At 44.2% G+C, this 25,319-nt stretch overlaps 2 protein-coding genes across 5 annotated transcripts in view; one reads left to right on the top strand and one right to left on the bottom strand.

Moving 5' to 3' along the window:
* The window catches only part of LOC111975941 (guanine nucleotide-binding protein G(q) subunit alpha), a 17,728-nt gene extending 5,628 nt beyond the window's left edge, over window positions 1-12,100 (bottom strand). The window contains exons 1-5 of the mRNA XM_024004612.2: window positions 11,584-12,100; window positions 10,984-11,137; window positions 8,871-9,055; window positions 8,502-8,656; window positions 7,156-7,284 (exon numbers count right to left, since the gene is read on the bottom strand). Of these exons, the coding sequence (XP_023860380.1) occupies window positions 7,156-7,284; window positions 8,502-8,656; window positions 8,871-9,055; window positions 10,984-11,137; window positions 11,584-11,619 (659 nt within the window). The 5' untranslated portion in view covers window positions 11,620-12,100. The remainder of the gene's footprint in view (window positions 1-7,155; window positions 7,285-8,501; window positions 8,657-8,870; window positions 9,056-10,983; window positions 11,138-11,583) is intronic.
* Window positions 12,101-23,991: 11,891 nt separating this feature from the next.
* LOC111975535 (guanine nucleotide-binding protein subunit alpha-11) overlaps window positions 23,992-25,319 on the top strand; it is a 118,274-nt gene continuing 116,946 nt past the window's right edge. The window contains exon 1 of one of the 4 annotated variants that reach the window (XM_024003861.2): window positions 23,992-25,203. In XM_024003861.2, coding sequence (XP_023859629.1) covers window positions 25,068-25,203 — 136 coding nt within the window. In that variant the 5' untranslated portion in view covers window positions 23,992-25,067. The remainder of the gene's footprint in view (window positions 25,204-25,319) is intronic. The other 3 variants (XM_024003859.2, XM_024003857.3, XM_024003858.3) reach the window with 3 other exon arrangements.

The following is a 25,319-nucleotide window of genomic DNA, read 5'->3' as shown; positions in this document are numbered from 1 at the left end:
CAAGCTCAACTGTGAGGGGATGTGTGTGTGTTGTGGTGTGTGTGGCTGATGTGATGTGATGAAGTGGTGTGGGTGGTGAGTGTGTCGCAATGTGTGTGTGTGTGTTTGTGTGATGGTGGTATGATGTGTGGTGTGTGTGTCCGGATGTGTAGGTGTGCAAAATGTGCAAGAACAAGCCTAGTGGTAAGATATATTGACTCTGGGGGACACAGTACACAGTAGTTTCTTATGTATAGAACATGTAGATGATGCAATAGTTAGATGTAAGTGTATTTAATATAGAAAGAGTCATGTTTTGTAGTTCGGGAAAGGTATGTTCAGTGACCAAGAGCATGTTTTGGCTACGGGTTAGTCGAGCCGTATTGTCCTGAAGATAGTGTATTCAGACTGTAATACAAGTGTTCTCTGCTCAGTACAGAGAAAGGCATAGACAGTGCAAAGTACCCTATATATTGACATACGGAATAAAGAAGGAGTGGTTATAAGGATACGTGTTGTTGGCAGAAGAAGATAAATGTAAAAAATTAACAGATGTAGTGCTTGTAAGTTTACTGTTAAGTATTTGCTTAGGATCCCGTATGTGTCTCTAGACTGCTCGGAAATTGTAGCTGCGCATGTCGCTCCTCTGTGTCTCATTGGATTCATGTGCTCTTGAATGTTGTTGTCTAGACATGTAAGTTGAGAGTCCAGCTCGGAGTAAATGAGATGCAATGTATAATTTAGACGATGAGTTGAAAGTGTCCCATGAAGCCTGGATGCTAGTATAACGGGTCCCATTAGGTGTTGATCAGGTTGCATGCAGAAGCAATAAGCAATGCCATGAGGATCGACGGAATTTTGTGCCGTTAGGATGATGCCGATGACAGGATTGTGTTGACAGGTGCAAAAAGATCAGGAGTGAATGTGGTATCCTAGAGAGCATTTCTTGCAAAGGAGTATTTGGAAGTGTCCTCTAGAGAACTAAGTGTAAGTTGGCCTCCATCATGTTCTTAAATGTGGAAGAAAGTTGTAGGGAATACCAGCAAGAACACGCTAATAGAGCTCTCTCAGACTGATTGAGGAAGCAAGAGATTGTTTCTGGCTTGGTGTAGTGTGAAACCTAAGAGTGGGAACTCTTTGGCGCCTGATATGGCAAGCGTCACTAGTCTTGGATGTGAGAAACGCTGCACCTATGCACTTGTACGGTGAACGTGTGGAGACAGAGCATCTATGCTGGTGTGGGATTGTTTTTTGTCAGAGAGCGCCGAGAGTAGTCTAGAGTCTAGGTGTGTGAGGGGAAAGATTGGAGCCGGAAGTAAAGTGACAGAGAGAGTACGTTAGATGAGAAAGCCTGCTCCAGAGTGGTCTTGAGGGTCAGCACGAGAGTGGTGGGTGTGAAGGTTTGCTACCGTCCATGACGAGTGCAGTACGAATGACCCGTAGTAGGTCGACAGGCCGAAGACGACACTGGAGTGGTGGCTTGTCGAGGAACTCAGAAGTTTCTCGTGAATGTGCGTTTGAGTGATCCAGCCGAGCCGTCGGGATCTGTTGGTAATGTCTGGGTAATCGAACATTGCTCTTGGAGAGAGCCTGTATAATGAGCTGTGGCAGTCGCCGCTTCGCTCCATAGTGTGTGTGTGTGTGTGTGGTGGTGTGTAGAGTGTCAACCGTTGACAGGATGCTTGAGAGGATCTTGCAGGAGACGTAGTGTAAGTGTTTGATGGGAGAATCCCGCAGGATAGCAAGGCGTATCCGCAATGTTGGAATCGCGTCATCACCTCCAGAGGGAGAAGTCGAGGCTGTTAATGCTCTGCCACTAGCGAGTGCGTTGTTTTCTAGAGTAATTTTTGTTTGCTTGTGTATATGTCCATTATGGGGTCTATTGTTCGAGAGCTGTGTAGCACATGTGTATAGGAGGGTCATAGAATACATGTGATTGAGAAAATATGACAGGATTTGATTTAGGAATAAGGCCTGGTAACATGTCTAATAAATACTGTGGAAAGTCAAGGGTAATGAAAACCTTTTCCCGAATGGACAGCCTGTTACTATCAAACTATACAAGACCACATCAGAATAACAATACGTGAAACACACACACTCGGCTGTGATGGCACTGTTACAGTATTGCAGGGAAATGTAAGGCGTGTGACGCAATGTCCTTGGTGACTGCAATTCTTACTCAGACAAGTTGACAATTCTTTCTCACGGCTGGGTGCCCGTTGTGTGTGTTGTCATCTCCCAGAGAGTGGCAGCGTGTTGTGTGTGTGTGTGTGTGTGTGTGTGTGTGTGTGATGTGTGTGTGGTGTGTGTTGTGTGTGTGGTGTGTGTTCGTGTGGTGTTGTGTGTGGGTGTGTGCCATAGGCCTATGAGGAAGGAGGAGACGAAAAGGGCCTATGGCACCACCGCTGAAAGATTGTCACTCAGTCTCACAGCCCTATCAACACAGAGAGGTCCTCGTTACTCATAAGTTCACACAGGCACTCAAGCCTAACGACACTCTGCAATAGGCCTCTCACTCTCAGACCTCACTCCAATCACACTATACGGGTTTTCTTCTTCGCTCACGTTATTCAATTAAATCAACTCTTTCATTTTCATTTTCTAAACTTTGGAATTCCACCAACACTATCCACTTTCTTTTCAAAAGCATTCAGTCAGGATATTAAGATTGACTAAATGTTGTCAAGAAAGCTTCTGCTTTGTTTAAGTACAATGTGTTTTAGTTTATGCAGGCATTCAGAATATTCTAACAGAGAACCAGATGTCTGGTTGATTAGCTATGCAAGTAGTGTATTAAGATTTGTTTATTGACTCCTTTCTGTTTGAAAGATGTGTGTACTGATATTCTCTTTGGAGAGGAAGATCGCAGGCATCTATTCAGACCTGCAGAATACTTCCAGGGTTCACCCAGGTAGCTCCCACCATCACACCACACACACATTCCACACCACACACACCACACACACACACACTGTTGTGCCCTTTAATCAATAAGGTGTTTGTGATGCCACGCATGGCAGGGGCCTTGTCTTGGCGAGGCAGCTGGTCAGAGTTGTTAATGAGCTACGAGTGTCTGTACTCTATAGAGGTGTAGCTAACACTGTGAGAGAGGCTGTCATATCCCCCGGTGTATACCCAGACTCCTCTCTTCTCTCTCCTGCTGTCACACATCAAACCTGGTTCAGTTTCCAAGTCCCCATGCAAATGAGCCTCACAGAGCATTTGGCTCTAAAAAAGGCCGTAATTGATACCTCACCATTTCTATCCCACTGTATCCTGCCTGCCCGATTACAGAGACAAATTACAGTCCAACCTTTCACAACAGAGGAGGAGAAAAACGCCACACCTGAACATAGCTGGAACATTCATGTTAATAATACAAAGGTCTCTTAAGAAACAATTGCATGGACATGTTCAAAAGCACAAAAATAAATGAGTGAGTTCTCAGGAAGTTTTCTGTATAATGCCAATTGTGATTGTATGTGATTGTAATTACACCGTGCCCAAAGCAGCCAAGGGTCGAGTCAGACAATATCTCTGTAAGCAAGCCTATAGTCTACTCCTAGAGCTGGGACGATAAACTGAAGAATGACCGGCACCGACACTGCCCTCCTCTTACTGAAGCAATTTTGCTTATGTGGTAATTTTCGTGATTAGGCAATACAATGTTCCTGCAGATTTTTGGGTTCTCAAAACCATTATTTGGTCAACAGTAATGTACATTAATGTGCTTCCTGCAATGAAAGTATCTGCCCTATTCCTATCTGCCGATGCTGGCTCTCAGTTCCACTCCCACCTTTGCTCACAGAGTGAAGAGAGAGATGCATTCTGACAAGCACATGGATATATGACTGTTGAGCAACATTTAAATGTAGTTGTGGGGGGAAAACAACGTTTTTAAAACAACTACAGTAAATGTAGTTAAATAGAGGGGAAACTCCYCTTTCTGTGAGTATAACAATTATTTCTCAACTCTCAATATTGAGGAAATTATAGCACTTTACAAACGGAGTATGTTGCATTTTCGGTATTGAATAGATCAAGTAGCCTATAAAAGCTTAATCAATTACATGACTATCTAATAACAATATCATATTCAGAATTAGCTATTTAGCTAAGGTGTTTTGAGTTTCCACTTCCTCAGGTTAATTATGTAGAATAGGCTATAGCCTAAAGGCCAATATGCACAAAAATGCATCATTCTGGATGCTATTTTGACATGTTGCACAGAATATCAACCATGAATTCCCTTAACATGTTAGATAAAATATTAAACTTCTTTATTTTCTTACTTCTTAATGGCACTGGAAGAAGTAAGTCTAGAGCCCTGCCACTAATGGAACGTAACTGTGCAGTAAAAAAAAATACACTGCTCAAAGAAATAAAGGGAACACTTAAACAACACAATGTAACTCCAAGTCAATCACACTTCTGTGAAATCAAACTGTCCACTTAGGAAGCAACACTGATTGACAATAAATTTCACATGCTGTTGTGCAAATGGAATAGACCAAAAAGGTGGAAATATAGGCAATTAGCAAGACACCCCCAATAAAGGGGTGGTTCTGCAGGTGGTGACCACAGACCACTTCTCAGTTCCTATGCTTCCTGGCTGATGTTTTGGTCACTTTTGAATGCTGGCGGTGCTTTCACTCTAGTGGTAGCATGAGACGGAGTCTACAACCCACACAAGTGGCTCAGGTAGTGCAGCTCATCCAGGATGGCACATCAATGCGAGCTGTGGCAAGAAGGTTTGCTGTGTCTGTCAGCGTAGTGTCCAGAGCATGGAGGCGCTACCAGAGACAGGCCAGTACATCAGGAACGTGGAGGAGGCCGTAGGAGGGCAACAACCCAGCAGCAGGACCGCTACCTCCGCCTTTGTTGCAAGGAGGAGCACTGCCAGAGCCCTGCAAATGACCTCCAGCAGGCCACAAATGTGCATGTGTCTGCTAAACGGTCAGAAACAGACCCATGAGGGTGGTATGAGGGCCCGACGTCCACAGGTGGGGGTTGTGCTTACAGCCCAACACTGTGCAGGACGTTTGGCATTTGCCAGAGAACACCAAGATTGGCAAATTCGCCACTGGCGCCCTGTGCTCTTCACAGATGAAAGCAGGTTCACGCTGAGCACATGAGCACATGTGACAGACGTGACAGAGTCTGGACGCCGTGAGAGAACGTTCTGCTGCCTGCAACATCCTCCAGCATGACCGGTTTGCGTGTGGGTAGTCATGGTGTGGGGTGGAATTTCTTTGTGGGGCCGCACAGCCCTCCATGTGCTCGCCAGAGGTAGCCTGACTGCCATTAGGTACGAGATGAGATCCTCAGACCCCTTGTGAGACCATATGCTGAACACTGCACATTTGTAGCATAGGAACTGAGAAGTGTCTGTGGTCACCACCTGCAGAACCACTCCTTTATTGGGGGTGTCTGTTAATTGCCTATAATTTCCACCTTTTGTCTATTCCATTGCACAACAGCATGTGAAATGTATTGTCAATCAGTGTTGCTTCCTAAAGTGGACAGTTTGATTTCACAGAAGTGTGATTGACTTGGAGTTACATTGTGTTGTTTAAGTGTTCCCTTTATTTTTTTGAGCAGTGTATATACAGTGCATTTGGAAAGTATTCAGACCTCCTTTTATGTACATACGTATTCAGACTCTTTTCTCTGAGACTCGAAATTGAGATCAGGTGCATCCTGTTTCCATTGATCATCCTTGAGATGTTTCTACAACTTGATTGGAGTCCAGCTGTGGTAAATTCAATTGATTGGACATGATTTGGAAAGGCACAAACCTATCTATATAAGGTCCCACAGTTGACCCACAGTCAGAGCAAAAACCAAGCCATGAGGTCGAAGGAATTGTCCGTAGAGCTCTGAGAGGATTGTGTCGAGGAGGATCTGGGGAAGGGTACCAAAAAATGGCTCCAGCATTGAAGGTCCCCAAGAACACAGTGGCCTCCCTCTTTCTTAAATGGAAGTTTGGAACCACCAAGACTCTTCCAGAGCTGGCCGCCCGGCCAAACTGAGCAATTGGGGGGGAAAGGCCTTGGTCAGGGAGGTGACAAAGAACCCGACGGTCACTCTGACAGTGCTCCAGAGCTTCTCTGTGGAGATGGGGGAACCTTCCAGAAGGACAACCATCTCTGCAGCACTCCACCAATCAGACCTTTATGGTAGAGTGGCCAGACGGAAGCCACTCCTCAGTAAAAGGCATATGACAGCCAGTTAGGAGATTATCTGGTCTGATGAAACCAAGAGTGAACTCTTTGACCTGAATGCCAAGCGTCACGTCTGGAGGAAACCTGCCACCATCCCTACGGTGAAGCATGGTGGTGGCAGCATCATGCGGTGAGGATGTTTTTCAGCGGCAGGGAGACTAGTCAGTGTCGAAGGGAAAGATGAGCGGAGCAAAGTGCAGAGAGATCCTTGATGAAAACCTGCTCCAGAGGGCTCAGGACCTCAGATTGGGGTGAAGGTTCACCCTCCAACACAACAACGACCCTAAGCATACAGCCAAGACAACGCAGGCGTGGCTTCGGGACAAGTCTCTGAATGTCTTTGAGTGGCTCAGCCAGAGCCCGGACTTGAACCCGATTGAACATCACTGGAGAGACCTGAAAATAGCTGTGCAGCGACGCTCCCCATCCAACCTGTCAAAAGCTTGAGAGGATCTGCAGAGAAGAACTCCCCAAATATAGGTGTGGCAAGCTTGTAGCGTCATACCCAAGAAGACTCGAGGATGTAATCGCTGCCAAAGGTGCTTCAACAAAGTACTGAGTAAAGAGTCTGAATACTTATGTAAGTGTGAAATTTCTATTTTTTTWWTTTTTAATACATTTSTAAACATTTCTAAAAACCTGGTTTTGCTTTGCCTTTATTGTGTGTAGATTGATGAGGGGAAAAAACAGTTGAATCCATTCTTAGAAAAAGGCTGTAACGTAACAAAATGTGGACAAAGTCAAAGGGTCTGAATACCTTCCAAATGCACTGTAAATATCGTGGATTTGTCATTATTGAGCAAAATGGGTCAATATATAGTGATARGACTTTTTGTCTAAATTTCCCAACTCTATGTAGTCCACAATTTAATCAGCAGCAATGCTGTTCCATTAGTTCCCTTGAGATCTGGGTGAGTCCTGGGTGTGATATGAGTGAGAGTGTGGCCACCTGAGTGTGATGGTCTTTACGGTGAAGGAGTAGTCATGGATGCCGGTGGTGGGGAATCGTACCCGCAGCACGTCCTGAGCAGTGGGGATGTAGTTTGGGGCAGATATGCGGTCCAGATTGGTCATGTAACTGAAAAGGACAGAAAGACAGAAAGAGAGAGAGAGGGAAAAAGAGAGAGCAGAAAAACAGAAAGAAAGAGAGAGCGAGAGAGCATGTTAAAATTGTGAAATAATTCAATTGCCCGTGGTAATGACAATGGCAGTAGCAAGTTCATTCTATCTATCATGTTCTTTACATGATACATGTAATATGAACTGTATACAACAACAATCAACACAAATGTAGTTTTGCAGAATGAATTGAGCTGGGAAATTAGACAAAGGGAAATGGAGTCTTTACCACTGTGTTGGGATTATTGTTTTCATGGCTTTTGTTGATACACCCTGTCATTAATTGGATGTTGACTGACTATGTGCATGTTTCTTATTATGCTGCTATACTGACGCAGAGCTAGCTGAGTAAATACTGAGAGAGCAGAGAGAAGGAGAGAGAGGACACAAGGGCGAGACAGGTATGGACAGATACGGGAGGAACACATAGCAGTCCTGCAGTATTGCAGTGATTGAAATGAGTCGTTTCCATTCATTTTCTGTAATGTGAGGCATTAGCTACTCTGATGTCAACTTGTTGACTTTGTAGAAATGTATTACATTTGAACTTAATTAGTAAATTCATTCTAAAAGGAAACTAAACTTTACTATCGGATAGCTTTCAAGAATGGGTAGAAAGTGAGAAACGATCCTCATTGTGGCTGTGTATTTTATAACATGAAATCAAATGAATGGTGCCTGATAAGATGGTTGTTTTGTGGCTTCAACATGGCTGAGATCTTGATGTGTATTTATTTGTGAACTAGCCCCCTCCAATGGACATTATGGATTTTGCAGTTGATAAGGACAGTGTACAATGTACAGTGCTGTACAATGGGGACAAAGGGTTGTCCCCATGTTGTATATTTCATTGTTTTTGATTATTCAAGTATAACATTTTATATTTACATACTTACATTTTACCAAGGAAGGAAAAAACATCTACTGAAAAAACAGGTGCAAACTTTGCAAATATTTTACTTGGGGCAAATGCTTAGTAAATATGTTCCATGGAGACAGAGATAAAGACAGAGAGCGAGAGAGAGAGATAGAGATAAAAACTGAGATAAAGACAGAGAGCGAGAGAGATAGAAATAAAGACAGAGATATAGAGAGAGAGATAGAGATAAAGACATAGATAAAGACAGAGAGATAGAGAGAGAGAGATAGAGAGAGAGAGAGACTGGTGGTACTCACTACTCTGTGGAGTCCAGCAACTGATACTCGCTGCGGCGGCTGTAGCAGACCCGGAGGCCTGGGTCGGCCCAGAGATGGCGGATAGCGTCCACAAAGCCACGGTCCAGCTGGGTGACCTGCACTGTGTCCACATCCTGCATCCACCTGGCATACATCTGAAGGCAGAAAGAGGGGCTTTAATTGGCTCTAATGTCTGATCCACAGGCGTCAAAGAAAAATCTGTGAAAGCCTCTCCAATCAAAAACACAGAAACAACATGTGTATAATGTGTTTTGTTTTGGTAAATATATGCTACAGAGGTTGCCTTTCACTAATGGTTAAAGGTCAGTTTGATTGAACAGTATGTACGGTATGCCACCAGACCCTGACCTCATTCTCTGGGTAGGCATAGGGCAGTCTGAGGGTGATCATGGCCCGGGTCATAGCTTTAACAGCCGTGAAGATGTTCTGGTAGATGAGCTTGGCGAAGTCCCGTCTTTCCTCTTCAGAGAAGCCATTTCCATGGATGATCCTCATCTGTCTGATGAAGGTGGTTTTCCCACTCTCCCCTGTGCCTGAGGACACATAGCCCAGAGGAGAGTCAGAGAGGAGAACAATTCTCAGAGGATGTTTTAAAAATGTTATTAAACAATGCAATGTTACAATAAGTGTTGATCCGCTGAAGAGTCAGAGACAGCATTACACAATGAGCATTCGGCAACTCATCAAAACCTCATACATGCTTTCAAGCGATACCAGCCATCTGCCTAGTGACAAACCTACTATGAGAGGATACAGTCCTCAGGTAAAAGCCTCAGAGGAATGCATAGTTAACCTTAAAGTAAAACTTTCAAGAAGTTGACAGGTTTGACAGGATAGGCAGGATAGTTTATTGTAATTAATTGGTTATGACACAGTTATTACACACATTTGACTTGTCCTGTCCTGCATCTAACCATTTTTTACTGTTATTTTACAAGGTAAGTTGACTGAGAACACATTCTCATTTACAACAACAATCAGTGGAGTAGTTACAGGCGAGAGAAGGGGGGATGAATGAGCCAATTGGAAGCTGGGGATCTGTGTCTGCACCATGCACTCTCACTACTAGTGTCCCCCAGGGCTCGGTTCTAGGCCCTCTCCTCTTCTCTCTATACACCAAGTCACTCGGCTCTATCATATCCTCACATGGTCTCTCCTATCATTGCTATGCAGATGACACTCAACTACTTTTCTGCTTCCCCCTTCTGACACCCAGGGGGTGACACACATCTCTGCGTGTCTGGCAGATATCTCAGCTTGGATGTCAGCCCACCACCACAATGGAAATAATCTGTTAAGCTTTATTGTGTTATCCTTGAAGATTTTCTTAAATTGTATGTGGAGGCGTCACCTGCTGGAGCGCCCTTATGTTTGGATTTTACAAACTGTCAAATAAATTAAATCAATCATTCACCTTAAGCTCAACCTCAGAGCTGCCCTCCTRCCACGGGAAGGCCTGCCCGCTCAAAGACCACTCCATCACGGTTGGCAACTCCACAGTGTCACCCTCCCAGAGTGCAAAGAACCTTGGCGTGACCCTGGACAACACCCTGTTATTCTCTGCAAACATCAAAGCAGTGACTCGCTCCTGCAGGTTCATGCTCTACAACATCCGTAAGGTATGACCCTACCTCACACAGGAAGCGGCACAGGTCCTAATCCGGGCTCTTGTCATCTCCTGTCTGGACTACTGAAACTCGCTGTTGGCTGGGCTCCCCGCTTCTGAGGGCCAGCTGGGAATTTAGCCAGGACACCGGGGTCAACACCCCTACTCTTACGATAAGTGCTATGGGATCTTTTAGTGACCACAGAGCGTCAGGTCACCTGTTTAACGTCCCATTCGAAAGACGGCACCCTACATAGTGCAATGCCGCCAATCACTGCACTGGCGCATTCAGATCTTTTTCTTTAGACCAGAGTGCCTCTTATTGTGCCTCATACCCCCTTTTATTTCCCTTTCGTCAAATTATTGAGTTTTTATTTGACGGAGTAGGCTATTTTGTACAGTATTTCATGACCCCATCTATCTCATTCTTCAAATGTTAACATGTCAACACATGCTTAACATATTTGTCTTTCCTTAGTAATGGCAGAAAATAGGCCCTAGACTTAGAGAGGTGTATACCTCATTTATTCCTCACCTGCTAAATGTTACACTCCCAGTCCAGGTGTCATGAAATAATAAATGGCTTTGCATCTTTCTCAAAGATATTTGTTTTTGTTGTTGAATGCATCATTTTGTTGTTCTCATTGTTGGTTTAAATGGGTGAAAAGTCAGTCATTGCCCATTCTGGACACTTTCAGACGGCTTATATTCCATATGGATTTTTGTCTGTTGCTATTCAATTAAAATAAGTTATTAAGCCCAAGAGTGAAGGAAGAAAAAACTAAATGTGTGTAGGCTATAATAAACATAGCCTAATGCATTTCAAGTCAGAAGACAGAAGATGGAGCTACTGACCGAGTAAAAGAACTTTGATTTCTTTGCGTTCTCTGTTCTTCTGCTGTCGGAGAATCCTCTGAATCTCCTTGTCAATAGCAATGGTTCTCCTCTCTTCATCGTCCAGGCAACAAACCCAGGTCCGACGGCACCATTTCCAGCACGCCATGTCGAACTCACTCAAAGGTAGAATTGTTTATAAATTAGTATAATATACATCTCATGCTTAGCAATACTGTACTTCTCAGAAAGTTTTTTTTAGAATTAGCCTATGTTTTTAAAGTAGGTATTTTGATGTTGGCAGACAAAGCACAGCATACATTTCCAGAGCAGTGTGTATTTTTTTTCAGAATCAAAAACGTGATCATTGCATAATGTCCAATAATTGCACCGACACATTTTACTGGTTCTTTATACCATTGAAAGACAAATTAGTGTCAAGAACACAAATGGCTGACAGAATCATTTTACTCGACTTTTTGATAGCCTTTTTTATTAATGGTAATTAAATCACAATTAGGGGACTTTTCCGTCAGAAAACCATGAAAATGCCGGTCATGAACAAACAAAGAAGTTATTAAAAACAAATAAGTAGTATTTATTTTTATCAAAATGATTTACCTTCAATGTGTCACACCCCATGTAAAGCAAATACATCAGACTTTCGTTGCGCGTGATCCATTCTCCCCGTGTTCCTATAATATTTTGTTTAACCGTATGAACGTTTCGTTGAAGCACAGCAGAGTATTTCCCGGTTTCAATAACAGTTTGTCTCAAACATAAGCAGATCCTTGTTTAAGTCTACTACAGTACGTGTTCGGGTAGAATATGCAGGGTATGTAGCTTGGTGAAAACACCTCTCAGTCAATGGAATGCGCCTTGAGTGACATGGACTACCTCACTGCAGATAAAGTTTCGACTGAGCTTCATCCCTCACTCAGTCTGCCACAGTCCCATGAGAATGTTAAATGTATGAAGTGAATGGAAAAAGTCCCTTCCTCATCTGTCAGGGATGTATAAACATCCTTTCAGACTTGTGGAGTAAGTTACTCATACTTTTGCTATACCAAAGTAATATTTCATAACTCACAAGTGTCAATAGACATAGATGAATCATTCTAAAAGTGTTTTTGTTGTGAGATGAATGGCATAACAGGTAAGTTATTTGTTACTCCTCCCGCCAGCGTTCTGTATGTCAATCTTTTGTCTCAGCAGGCAGAACCGGTTTTACACAGGGATTTCATGCACTCTTCACTAGGTCTCAGATATTAGGATTGCCTGAGCTCCACATTGCCATGGGAACAAGGTGAGGTGAGCCACTGCTGAGAAAGGGAGGGGGAGTAAGAGAGATGTGGTGAGGGGGTGGGGACTGACGGTAACAGGAAAGTCCCCTTCTTTCTGCAAAATACAAGAAATGAGGTGCCAATTGTGATAACCCAAAAGGCAGGAAAGAGTGCACGGAAGAAGCAACTCCAGAGGGAACTCAGCTCAGGCAGTATGAGCTACGGCCCAGGGGAGCTACCCAACATATCCTCCCTATCTGTGGAAAATGGAATGAGGTAGCCAATATGTCCCATAAAACAAGGCATTATAAAGGATTCATCACAGAACAATTGTAATCTGTTATTTCAATTTCATGGATTTTGCGCCTGCCTCTGTCTGCAATCTATGTTGCTATTGTATAGCGCCATACCCTACCCTACTACTGCAGATTATCTGAGGTTAAACTTTGCTTTGTTGCCCTCTGCCCGCCCCGTGTATTGAGTGGAGTTCACCCACACAGACTATAATAACAGGTGAGGAGATTAATGACGACAGAATGAGGTTACGTGATTTACGTCAAGGCATAATATTATTTTGTGAAAACAATAAAAATGCATTCATGGATTTTAAACGGATATTAGCATTTTTATTTCAAATGTAATACTGTTTGAACATACACTCACTGGACAGGTTATTGGGTACATCACCCCGTTCATGAAAATGGATCACTCCTACAGACAGTGAGTCACGTGGCCGTGGCTTGCTATATAAAGCAGGCAGACAGGCATTGAGGCATTGAGTTACTGTTCGATTGAACGTTAGAATAGGCAAAACAAGTGACCTAAGCAACTTTGAGTGTGGTATGATCGTAGGTGCCAGGCGCGCCGGATCCAGTATCTTAGAAACGGCAGTTCTCCTGGGCTTTTTTCTCTGTAAACCCTTTTAGTGGGTTTGTAAACCCTTTTAGTGGGGAATGGTGCGACAAACAAAAAACATCCAATCAGCGAAATTCCTGTGMGCAAAAACAGCTAGTTGATGAGAGAGGTCGAAGGACAATGGCAAGAATTGTGCAAGCTAACAGGCGGGCCTCAAACAGGCAAGTAATGGCGCATACAACAGCGGTGTGCAGAACGGCATCTAGAATGCACAACGCGTCAATCCTTGTCACGGATGGGCTATTGCAGCAGACGATCACACCGGGTTCCACTCCTATCAGCTAAAAACAAGAAGAAGCTGCTCCAGTGGGCTCGCGATCACCAACACTGGACAGTTGAAGACTGGAAAAACATCACCTGGAACATGACAGCGAGTTCAGTTTACTTGAGTGGCCTGCGCAGTCCCCAGACCTCAACCTAATAGAGCAGGCTGTTCTGAAGTCAAAGATTGGTCCAACTTGGTATTGCCAGCAGCATACCACCCTGCATACCACTGCTGGCTTGCTTCTGAAGCTAAGCAGGGTTGGTCCTGGTCAGTCCCTGGATGGGAGACCAGATACTGCTGGAAGTGGTGTTGGAGGGCTAGTAGGAGGCACTCTTTCCTCTGGTCTTGAAAATATCCCAATGCCCCAGTGACACTGCCCTGTGTAGGGTGCTGTTGTTCAGATGGGATGTTAAATGGGTGTCCTGACTCTCTGAGGTCATTAAAGATCCCATGGCACTTGTTGTAAGAGTAGGGGTGTTAACCCTGGTGTTCTGGCTAAATTCCCAATCTGGCCCTCAAGCCATCATGGTCACCTAATAATCCCCAGTTTACAATTGGCTCATTCATCCCTCTCCCCAGGTTGTTGCTGTAAATGAGAATGTGTTCTCAGTCAACTTACCTGTTAAAATAACAGATACAATTTTTTTTTTTTAAAGATGGGTGTACCTAATAAAATGTCTATTGTGTGTGTGTCACGCCTACTCCCGTTCCCTCTCTCCGGCGCTCGACATTATGCACACCTTCCGTCTCCCAGGGTAGGCCTGCGTATTCCATTACCATCGTTGTCCATCAAACCCTTGCTTGTTCCCATTTCACTGACTGGCTGTCCTTCAAGTGTTGTCTCTACAGCTCTAGTGGACTCCGGTGCCGCTGGGAACTTCATCGACCAGGCCCCGCCTCCTCCCTGAACTTAACTTCATACCCGCTCTCCTCTCCTTTTCCTGTCCAGGCTCTGAACATGCGACCATTAGGATCCGGCACAATTACGCACATCACAGCACCACTCACCCTCACCGTGGGACCCATGTACCAGGAAAGCCTTCCCTTCCTTATCACCACCACACCTGTACACAAAGTCATGCTCGTACTGTTATATTCTTCTAGAATCAATTGGTACATATCATTAATTTCAAAGTCCCAAAATGGATGTAGCGAATGCAGATTGCCTCTTTAAGGTTATCAGTGAACTGACACTATCAGTTAAATAAAGGCAATATGGTGGAAACCAAACACCCTCTGTCTGTGAGAATAGAAGGATGCTTTTATTAAGTAGAGCCCAAAAACGTGCAACTACCTTAATTGTCCACATGGTGTCACCTGGCTCAACTTTATTGGTGTACAGCAGTGGCAACTGCATTGCTCCATTTCACCAATCAGCTCAGTGGGTAAATTCAACACTGCAAAAAAGTAAGAGGATTGCTGTCAAATAAAGATAATGGACATGTGTGTGTGACACACACTGAAATCAATCAATCATTCATGCACGTTGCTACATCAAGTATTATTCCAAGATGGCGTAGCAGTTGGACGTGTTTGCTTTTGTCCCGTTATTGTCCCGTGTAAATATTCTACTTTAAAAAAAATGTCTGTATACATTTCAATCTCTTTTTCCATTTTCAAATTAAATATACCTTCCTGCAACCCGCCTCACCCAACGTGGTACAAATCTGCTATTTTTTTTAGACCTTATAACTGGAACCTCCATCAGAAGCTAGCCTTCAGAAGCCAGCCAGCTAATTAGCTACTAGCTATTTAGTCATTGTTAGCCACTGCTAGCAGTCTTTACCTTTAGCACAGACACCAGCTGCTTTAGCTCGGATAGCCTGGATAATATCCGCCAGTCTGCACAGCGCGATATCAGCCCGGATTATATCGGACTGCTTTTCCCCCCCACTGGATTCCTGCCGCAAGCTCTGGACCATTACACCGGATCATCGCAGCTAGCTAGCTGCTATCGAGTGGCTATCGCCCTTGTCCAGAAGCAAGCACCAATTAGCCTCAAACTAGGCCCATTCCCCCAGCTAGAAAACGAAGTACACCAACTACAACACCTCTCTTGCAAATTGGCCTAGACCTTCTGACGACACAGAGCCCCGCCGATCCATCGCGACTGGTCTGCTGACGTATTTCGGCCGATGTGCTCTCAACCGGCCTCTGCGTCGTTGATGTCGGTGAGGACCCAGCTACTAGCCCCAGCCTGCTAGCTCTTTGAGTGCCGTGTCTCCCGCTCGCCTAGCGTAGTGACGACTGCCGAGTGGCTGGCTCCCTGTTTCATCCATTGCTGCTTATTGGACCCTATGATCACTCGGCTACACAGCTGATGCCTACTGGATTGTTCATTAACACGGTACTTCATTTTGTTATCTGTCGGCCCCAGCCTCGAACTCAGGCCCTGTGTGTAGCTAACTGACACTCTCTGCCCATTCATCGCCATTTACCCGTTGTTGTTGTTTTAGCTGTTTACCCGTTGTTGTCTTAGCCCTCCCAATCAACACCTGTGATTGCTTTATGCCTCCCTCTGTCAATATGCCCTGTAAACTGTTGTTTAGGGTAGCTCTCATTGTTTTGTTTTACTGCAGAGCCCTTAGTCCCGCTCTACATGCCTCGGTTAGCTCCCTTGCCCCACCCCCCACACATGCGGAGACCGCACTTAGCTGGCGCTTCCAGGGATGCAGCCTCTCTCATCGTCACCCAATGCCTAGGTTTACCTCCACTGTACTCGCACCCTACCATGCCCTTGTCTGTGCATTATGCCCTGAATCTATCCTAACCATTGCCCAGAAGTCTGCTCCTTTTACTCTCTGTTCCGAACGCACTAGACAACAGTTCTTTTAGCCTTTAGCCATACCCTAATCCTACTCCTCCTCTGTTCCTCTGGTGATGTAGAGGTTAACCCAGGCCTTGTGTGTCCCCAGGCGCTCTCATTTGTTGACTTCTGTAACCGGAAAAGCCTTGGTTCATGCATGTTATCAGAAGCCTCCGCCCTAAGTTTGCTTTATTCACTGCTTTAGCACACTCGCCAACCCTGATGTCCTAGCCGTGTCTGAATCCTGGTTTAGGAAGGCCACCAAAAATTCTGATATTTCCATCCCCAATTACAACATTTTCGTCAAGATAGAACTGCTAAAGGAGGCGGAGTTGCAATCTACTGTAGATAGCCTGCAGAGTTCTGTCCTACTATCCAGGTCTATACCCAAACAGTTCGAGTTTCTACTTAAAAATCCACCTTTCCAGAAATAAGTCTCTCACTGTTGCCACTTGTTATAGACCACCCTCAGCCCCAGCTGTGCCCTGGACAACATATGTGAATTAATTGCCCCCCATTTATCTTCAGAATTTGTACTGTTAGGTGACCGTCCTACGATCTAAGCTAGATGCCCTCAATCTCACACAAATTATCAAGGAACCTACCAGGTACAACCCTAAATACGTAAACACGGGCAGCCTCATAGATATCATCCTGACCAACCTGCCCTCTAAATCCACCTCTGCTGCCTTCACCAGGATCTCAGCGATCATTGCCTCATTGCCTGTGTCCGTAATGGGTCTGCGGTCAAACGACCACCCCTCATCACTGTCAAATGCTCCTTAAAACACTTCAGCGAGCAGGCCTTTCTAATCGACCTGGCCCGGGTATCCTGGAAGGATATTAACCTCATTCCGTCAGTAGAGGATGCCTGGTTATTCTTTAAAAGTGCTTTCCTCACCATCTTAAATATGCATACTCCGTTCAAAAAATGTAGAACTAAGAACAGATATAGCCCTTGGTTCACTCCAGACTTGACTGCCCTTGACCAGCACAAAAATATCCTGTGGCGTACTGCATTAGCATCAAATAGTCCCCGCGATATGCAACTTTTCAGGGAAGTTAGGGACCAATTTACACAGGCAGTTAGGAAAGCAAAGGCTAGCTTTTTCAAACAGAAATTTGCATCCTGTAGCACAAACTCCAAAAAGTTCTGGGACACTGTAAAGTCCATGGAGAATAAGAGCACCTTCTCCACGCTGCCCACTGCACTAAGGCTAGGAAACACTGTCACCACTGATAAATCTACGATAATTGAGAATTTCAATAAGCATATTTCTACGGCTGACCATGCTTTCCACCTGGCTACCCCTACCCCGGTCAACAGCTCTGCACACCCCACAGCAACTTGCCCAAGCCTCCCCTATTTCTCCTTCACCCAAATTCAGATAGCTGATGTTCTGAAAGAGCTGCAAAATCTGGACCCCTACAAATCAGCTGGGCTAGACATTCTGGACCCTCTCTTTCTAAAATTATCTGCTGCAATTGTTGCAATTGCCCTATTACTAGCCTGTTCAACCTCTCCTTTGTATCTTCTGAGATCCCTAAAGATTGTAAAGCTGACGCGGTCATCCCCCTCTTCAAAGGGGGAGACACTCTAGACCCAAACTGATACAGACCTATGTCTATCCTACCCTGCCTTTCTAAAGTCTTCGAAAGGTCCAAAACGATATCATAACCGCCATCGATAACAGACAATACTGTGCAGCAGTCTTCATCGACCTGGTCAAGGCTTTCGACTCTGTCAATCACCGCATTCTTATCGGCAGACTCAACAACCTTGGTTTCTCAAATGACTGCCTTACCTGGTTCACAAACTACTTCTCAGATAGAGTTCAGTGTGTCAAATCGGAGTGCCTGTTGTCCGGACCTCTGGTAGTCTCTATGGGGGTYCCACAGGGTTCAATTCTCAGGCCGACTCTTTTCTCTGTATARATCAWTGATSTRSTTCTTGCTGCMGGTGATTCCCTGATCCACCTCTACGCAGACGACATCATTCTGTATACTTCTGGCCCTTCTTTGGACACTGTGTTAACAAACCTRCAYACAAGCTTCAATGCCATACAACACTCCTTCCGTGGCCTCCAACTGCTCTTATATGCAAGTAAAACTAAATGCATGCTCGTCACCTGATCGCTGCCCGCACCCGCCCGCCTAACATCACTACTCTGGACGGTTCTGACCTAGAACATGTGGACAACTACAAATACCTAGGTGTCTGTTTAGACTGTAAAATCTCCTTCCAGACTCACATTAAGCATCTCCAATCCAAAATAAAATCGTCTAGAATCGGCTTCCTATTTCACAACAAAGCATCCTTCACCCATGCTGCCAAACATACCCTCGTAAAACTGACTATCCTACCGATCCTTGACTTCGGCGATGTCATTTACAAAATAGCCTCCAACATTCTAGTCAGCAAATTGGATGTAGTCTATCACAGTGCCATCCGTTTTGTCACCAAAGCCCCATATACTACCCACCACTGTGACCTGCATGCTCTCATTGGCTGGCCCTCGCTTCATATTCGTTGCCAAACCCACTGGCTCCAGGTCATRTATAAGTCTTTGCTAGGTAAAGCCCCGCCTTATCTCAGCTCACTGGTAACCATAGCAGCACCCACCTGTAGCACGCGCTCCAGCAGGTATATTTCACTGGTCATCCTCTTTGGAGGAGTTGGCTTTCCAGTTCTCTGCTGCCAATGACTGGAACGAATTGCAAAAATCACTGAAGCTGGAGACTCATATCTCCCTCACTAACTTTAAGCATCAGCTGTCAGAGCAGCTCACCGATCATTGCACCCGTACAGTACACAGCCCATCTGTAAATAGCCCACCCAACTACCTCATCCCCATATTGTRATTTATTTTTTTGCTCCTTTGCACCCCAGTATCTCTACTTGCACATTCATCTTCTGCACATCTATCACTCCAGTGTTTAATTGCAAAATTGTAATTATTTCGCTACTATGGCCTATTTATTGCCTTACATTCCTAATCTTACTACATTTGCACACACTGTATATAGATGTTTTCTATTGTGTTATTGACAGTACGTTTGTTTATCCTATGTGTAACTGTGTTGTTTGTGTCGCACTGCTTTGCTTTATCTTGGCCAGGTCGCAGTTGTAAATAAGAACTTGTTCTCAACTGTCCTACCTGGTTAAATAAAGGTTAAATAGAAAAATTACAGTACCATTTGCTCTGTGGTTGTATTCTGTATGCATGGCTGTGCCTGTGCCAAACTACTGCTCTGTTTCACTTTCATTATGGTTTCAAACAAGTTTGCAGACGTAACACATAATACATGTATACATGGGAAGCATGATACCCTAATAATGTACAGAATGTCAATTAATTCAGTAGAACTGAGCCATACAACAGTCACAATATTGATACTTCTCTGCAGTACTAGGGCCATAGCCAGCCCATAGCTGCAATAGTTAATCAGTGCCATCATCAGAGGGCCATTATAACTATTTTGCCTCCTACACAATATAGCAATGGAGACTGAGTGGCACTGGTGTCATAAGGTTTTGAGTACCATTATCAGTAATAATGAGTCAGAAGGATCTGCACTTACGGATAGAGAAAGTATACTGAACAAAAATATAAACGCAACAATGTTCCATGAGTTGAAATAAAATACATTTTTCATACACACAAAAACCTTATTTCTCTCAAATGTTGTGAACAAATTTGTTTACATCCCTGTTGGTGAGCATTTGGCCCTTGCCAAGATTATCAATCCGCCTGACAGGTGTGGCATATCAAGAAGCTGATTAAACAGCATGATCATTACACTGGTGCACCTTGTGCTGTGGACAATAAAAGGCCACTCTAAAATGTGCAGTTTTGTAACACAACGCCACAGATGTCTCAAGTTTTGAAGCAGCGTGCAACTCGCATTCTGACTGCAGGAATGTCCACCAGAGCTGTTGCCAGAGAATTGAATGTTAATTTCTCTACCATAAGACGCCTCCAACATCGTTTTAAAGAATTTGTCAGTATGTTCAAATGGCCTCACAACCGCAGACCATGTGTAACCACGCCAGCCCAGGACCTCCACATCCGGCTTCTTCACCTGCGGGATTGTCTGAGACCAGCCACGCAGACAGCTGACGAAACTGTGGGTTTGCACAATCAGAGAATTTCTGCACAAACTGTCATAAACCGTCTCAGGGAAGCTCATCTGCCTGCTTGTCATCGTCACCAGGGTCTTGACCTGACTGCAGTTCAGCATTGTAACCAACTTCAGTGGGCAAATGCTCACCTTCGATGGCCACTTGCATGCTAGAGAAGTGTGTTCTTCACGGATGAATCCTGGTTTCAAATGTACCGGGCAGATGGCAGACAGATTTACGGCCGTTGTGTGGGTAGCGGTATGCTGATGTCAACTTTGTGAACAGAGTGCCCCATGATGGCAGTGCGGTTATGGTATGGGCAGGCATAAGCTATGGACAACGAACACAATTGCATTTTATCGATGGCAATTTGAATGCACAGAGATACTGTGACGAGATCCTGAGGCCCATTTCCGCCGCCATCACTTCATGTTTCAGCATGATAATGCACGGCCCCATGTCGCAAGGATCTGTAAACAATTCCTGAAAGATGAAAATATCCCAGTTCTTCCATGGCCTGCATACTCATCAGGCATGTCACCACCACCCATTGAGCGTGTTTGAGATGCTCTGGATCGAAGTGTATGACAGCGTGTTCCAGTTCCCGCCGATATCCAGCAACTTCACACAGCCATTGAAGAGGAGTGGGACAACATTCCACAGGCCACAATCAACAGCCTGGTCAACTCTATGGTAGTGTATGTGAATGTGTGTGGGTTTTGTGTGAGAGTGTCAGTGTAGTGTGTGTGAGTGAGTGTGTACAGTATATACAGTTGAAGTCGGAAGTTTACATACACTTAGGTTGGAGTCATTAAAATTTGTTTTTCAACCACTCCACACATTTCTGGTTAACAAACTATCGTTTTGGCAAGTCGGTTAGGACATCTACTTTGTGCATGACACAAGTAATTTTTCCAACAATTGTTTACAGACAGATTATTTCACTTATAATTCACTGTATCACAATTCCAGTGGGTCAGAAGTTTACATACACTAAGTTGATTGTGCCTTTAAACAGCTTGGAAAATTCCAGAAAATGATGTCATGGCTTTAGAAGCTTCTGATAGGCTAATTGACACCATTTGAGTCAATTGGAGGTGTACCTGTGGATGTATTTCAAGGCCTACCTGCAAACTCAGTGCCTCATTGCTTGACATCATGGGAAAATCTAAATAAATAAGCCAAGACCTCAGAAAAAAGATTGTAGACCTCCACAAGTCTGGTTCATCCTTGGGAGCAATTTCCAAATGCCTGAAGGTACCATGTTCATCTGTACAAACAATAGTACGCAAGTATAAACACCATGGGACCACGCAGCTGTCATACTGCTCAGGAAGGAGACGCGTTCTGTCTCCTAGAGATGAACGTACTTTGGTGCAAAAAGTGCAAATCAATCCCAGAACAACAGCAAAGGACCTTGTGAAGATGCTGGAGGAAACGGGTATAAAAGTATCTATATCCACAGTAAAACGAGTCCTACATAACCTGAAATGCCGCTCACCAAGGAGGAAACCACTGCTCCTAAACCGCCATAAAAAGCCAGACTACGGTTTGCAACTGCACATGGGGACAAAGATTGTACTTTTTGGAGAAATGTCCTCTGGTCTGATGAAACAAAAATAGAACTGTTTGGCCATAATGACCATCGTTATGTTTGGAGGAAAAAGGGGGATGCTTGCAAGCTGAAGAACACCATCCCAACTGTGAAGCACAGGGGTGGCAGCATCATGTTGTGGGGGTGCTTTGCTGCAGGAGGGACTGGTGCACTTCARTAAATAGATGGCATCATGAGGCAGGAAAATTATATGGATATATTGAAGCATCATCTTAAGACATCAGTCAGGAAGTTAAACCTTGGTTGCAAATGGGTCTTCCAAATGGACAATGACCCCAAGCATACTTCCAAAGTTGTGGGAAAATGGCTTAAGGACAACAACGTCAAGGTATTGGAGGGGCCATCGCAAAGCCCTGACCTCAATCCTATAGAAAATGTGTGGGCAGAACTGAAAAAGCGTGTGCGAGCAAGGAGGCCTACATACCTGACTCAGTTACACCAACTGTCAGGAGGAATGGGCCAAAAATCACCCAAGCTTTTGGAAGGCTACCCAAAACGTTTGAACCAAGTTAAACAATTTAAAGGCAATGCTACCAAATGCTAATTTAGCGTATGTAAACCTCTGACCCACTGGAAATGTGATGAAAGAAATAAAAGCTGAAATAAATCACTCTCTACTATTATTCTGACATTTCACATTCTTAAAATAAAGTGGTGATCCTAACTGWCCTAAGACAGGGAARTTTTACTAGGATTAAATGTCAGGAATTGTGAAAAACTGAGTTAAAAAGTATTTGGCTAAGGTGTATGTAAACTTCTGACTTCAACTGTATAGTCTTGTGAGTATGCATAGTAAGTGCAAGATAGTACAAACAGAGTAGAGAACTGCAAATAGATAGCAGATGAGAATGAGAAAAATATCTGATTAAAGGGATAGATCACCTAAATTACAAAAGGACGTATTGGTTTCCTTAGGCAGTCTGTGGACAAGGTACGACAGCAATCCAAGCTTTGATTCCACGCTCCATGTTCAAATCATCAAGGAAGTAACTTAATTGAGCTAGACAACCAATGTCAGTCACTTTAAGATGATTTGGACCAAAAAGCAAAAAATGTTCTTGCATTGGTTTTGGGCTGCATTTGAAAACAGTGGCCAGGTAAACAAAAACAAAGCATGGATTGCTGTCTTACATTGTCCATAGAGTGCTTAGGCCTACATGGTAAGGAAACCAATATGTACTATCCCTTTAATTCTCTACAAAATGTTAGCAATGCATATCTGTCTTCCTCAGGTGTTGAATTGTACCTACCATAAAGTTGGAACATTTGTGGCCTACTTTTGCAACAGTGTAGTAGCTATAGATGTTCGACAAAAGATGGGCGTTGTCCATCCAGTCAAATTTCTGGATCTGTGGTTGACACTCCTCGAAAGGAAATATTGTTTGTTGCATAGAGATAGATAGAGGGCTCTAGTACCAAAAACACATTTTAGCATGGGAAAAGCCTTTGAGGACTTTCACTATTTTGAAGTAGTCAACTGGGTGGGACTTCCCATGGGTTAAGGAAGGATCACATAATTCCATCCAGATCACCAAGCGGGATCAGCCAATGAATTACACTCGTGAGCAAACATTCCATAACTGCAGATGGCAGTAAAACATTCCATAACTGCAGGTGGCGGTAAATTGCCAAACTTGGCTTTATACCTGTTCAAACAACACACTCCAGGTGACAGTATGTACCCTTTCAGTTGGTTTGCCAACTCAAATAAGAAAATTGGCTACTTCAAAATTGAGATGGCCTCAATAGCGCTGCCAGAGATACTGTATAWAATGACGAGATGGTCAACGCCCTAACAATGGGAGTCATTGTCCCAAGGGCCGAAAAGCAGGCGCTCTGCTTAATGGTCTGCATATAGCTGTATTACCGCTTCGCCTCTACCTCTCTGGCTCTGCCAGTGCTCTCACAGACGTCACAATGGGACAGATATGCGATGTCTATCTAAGTCTATGGTTTGTCGGTTTCTCTAACAAACTTGGCAGTTTTTAGACCTGCCCGCAATGACAGCGTGTAAACCCCACCCATTCAGTTTTGATTAACCACCCTCATTCTCTGTCTTGATTTGCTTTCGATCTGTCAGTGACTTTTCCTCCCAAGTATAGCCAGCAACAAGGTAGTGAGTGTACATCACACCCGGGCTGACGCGTGATTACCAAGGGGAAAAAATTTAAAGGGGCGATAAACGCACGAAACATTCAAGGCAATGCCCCTTTTGTTGTCAGCGAGCGTTTTATAAGTGTTTGGTTAGTTTGAATCTACCTACATTTTTGGAGGATGATCCCACAATGAAGAACAGCCAAATTGGGCGTTTTAGCTAGCTAAGTGTCATATATGGCTAGCTAGCCTGCCTAGCTATATATTTTAGCCAGCTATCTAACGTTAGCCATACATGTTAGCTAGGTGGTCACGGCTAGCAAATACAACACAAGCTAGCTACAGTACAGTAGCTTGCTATCCTAGCTAGATAAAGCGAGTATTACTATTTATCTTCGTCGTGTTTTGCCGTTTGACAGCTAGTTAACTAGCTGATGAACAGTTTCACAGAGGCTCTTTGTCACTACTTCGACATTTTATGGTCTTGGTTCTGGGGCGGCTAGGCATAGCATGAGACTGTACAGATGTGGCAGCCAAGTTTGTCCCGTTGTCTCCGGGTCTTGGGTTGGTAAGCACACGGTAATTTAAATGCGTTGGAAGAGTCGTTGCTAGAGAACTACGACATTTAGTTAGAAAGATCTTGGTCATTTTTGGACTGAAACTCTTAACTATCCTGTTGACTATGAAGAGCTAGCTAGCTATTGTCGCTGGCTAGGTGCTATCGAGTTTAACTTGGCCATATTAGCTAGTTGTATCTGCCTTGACTAGAGACTTACAAGCTGTCAAATATTTGGTGTAACTGCCCAATGCTAACTCGCGCAAAGGCGTCCTCAAGAGGCCAAACTTCGTAGCTAGCTGGCTACATTTGTTGCATCCACACCACTCATTTATTTTTTACCCTTGGACTGTCCATTCGGATTTTCAAAGGGGATTGGGACAATTATTTGCTATTAAGTGTAAGGTGTGGGCGCCGCATTCAAGTCTGGCGTTTAAATACTGCGGTGATGACTTTAGAATCCATGATGGGTTGTTGCCTGAGCGAGGAGGCGAAGGAGTCCAAACGAATCAACGCCGAGATCGATAAGCAYCTTCGTCGAGACAAGCGAGACGCGAGGAGGGAACTTAAACTTCTTTTGTTGGGTACAGTAACATTAAACCATTCTTCCTCCATACACACACGTTCCCATAATTTAATTAATTGGATGGATGCTTGAAGTCTTATATTATTAGTATGTGATGGCTTTAAATGTCGGAGT

This window comes from Salvelinus sp. IW2-2015, linkage group LG16, assembly GCF_002910315.2.
Source record: "Salvelinus sp. IW2-2015 linkage group LG16, ASM291031v2, whole genome shotgun sequence".
Taxonomy (NCBI): Eukaryota; Metazoa; Chordata; class Actinopteri; order Salmoniformes; family Salmonidae; genus Salvelinus; species Salvelinus sp. IW2-2015.
Note: the sequence above shows the minus strand (reverse complement) of the source record. Positions and strands in the feature narration are given on the sequence as shown.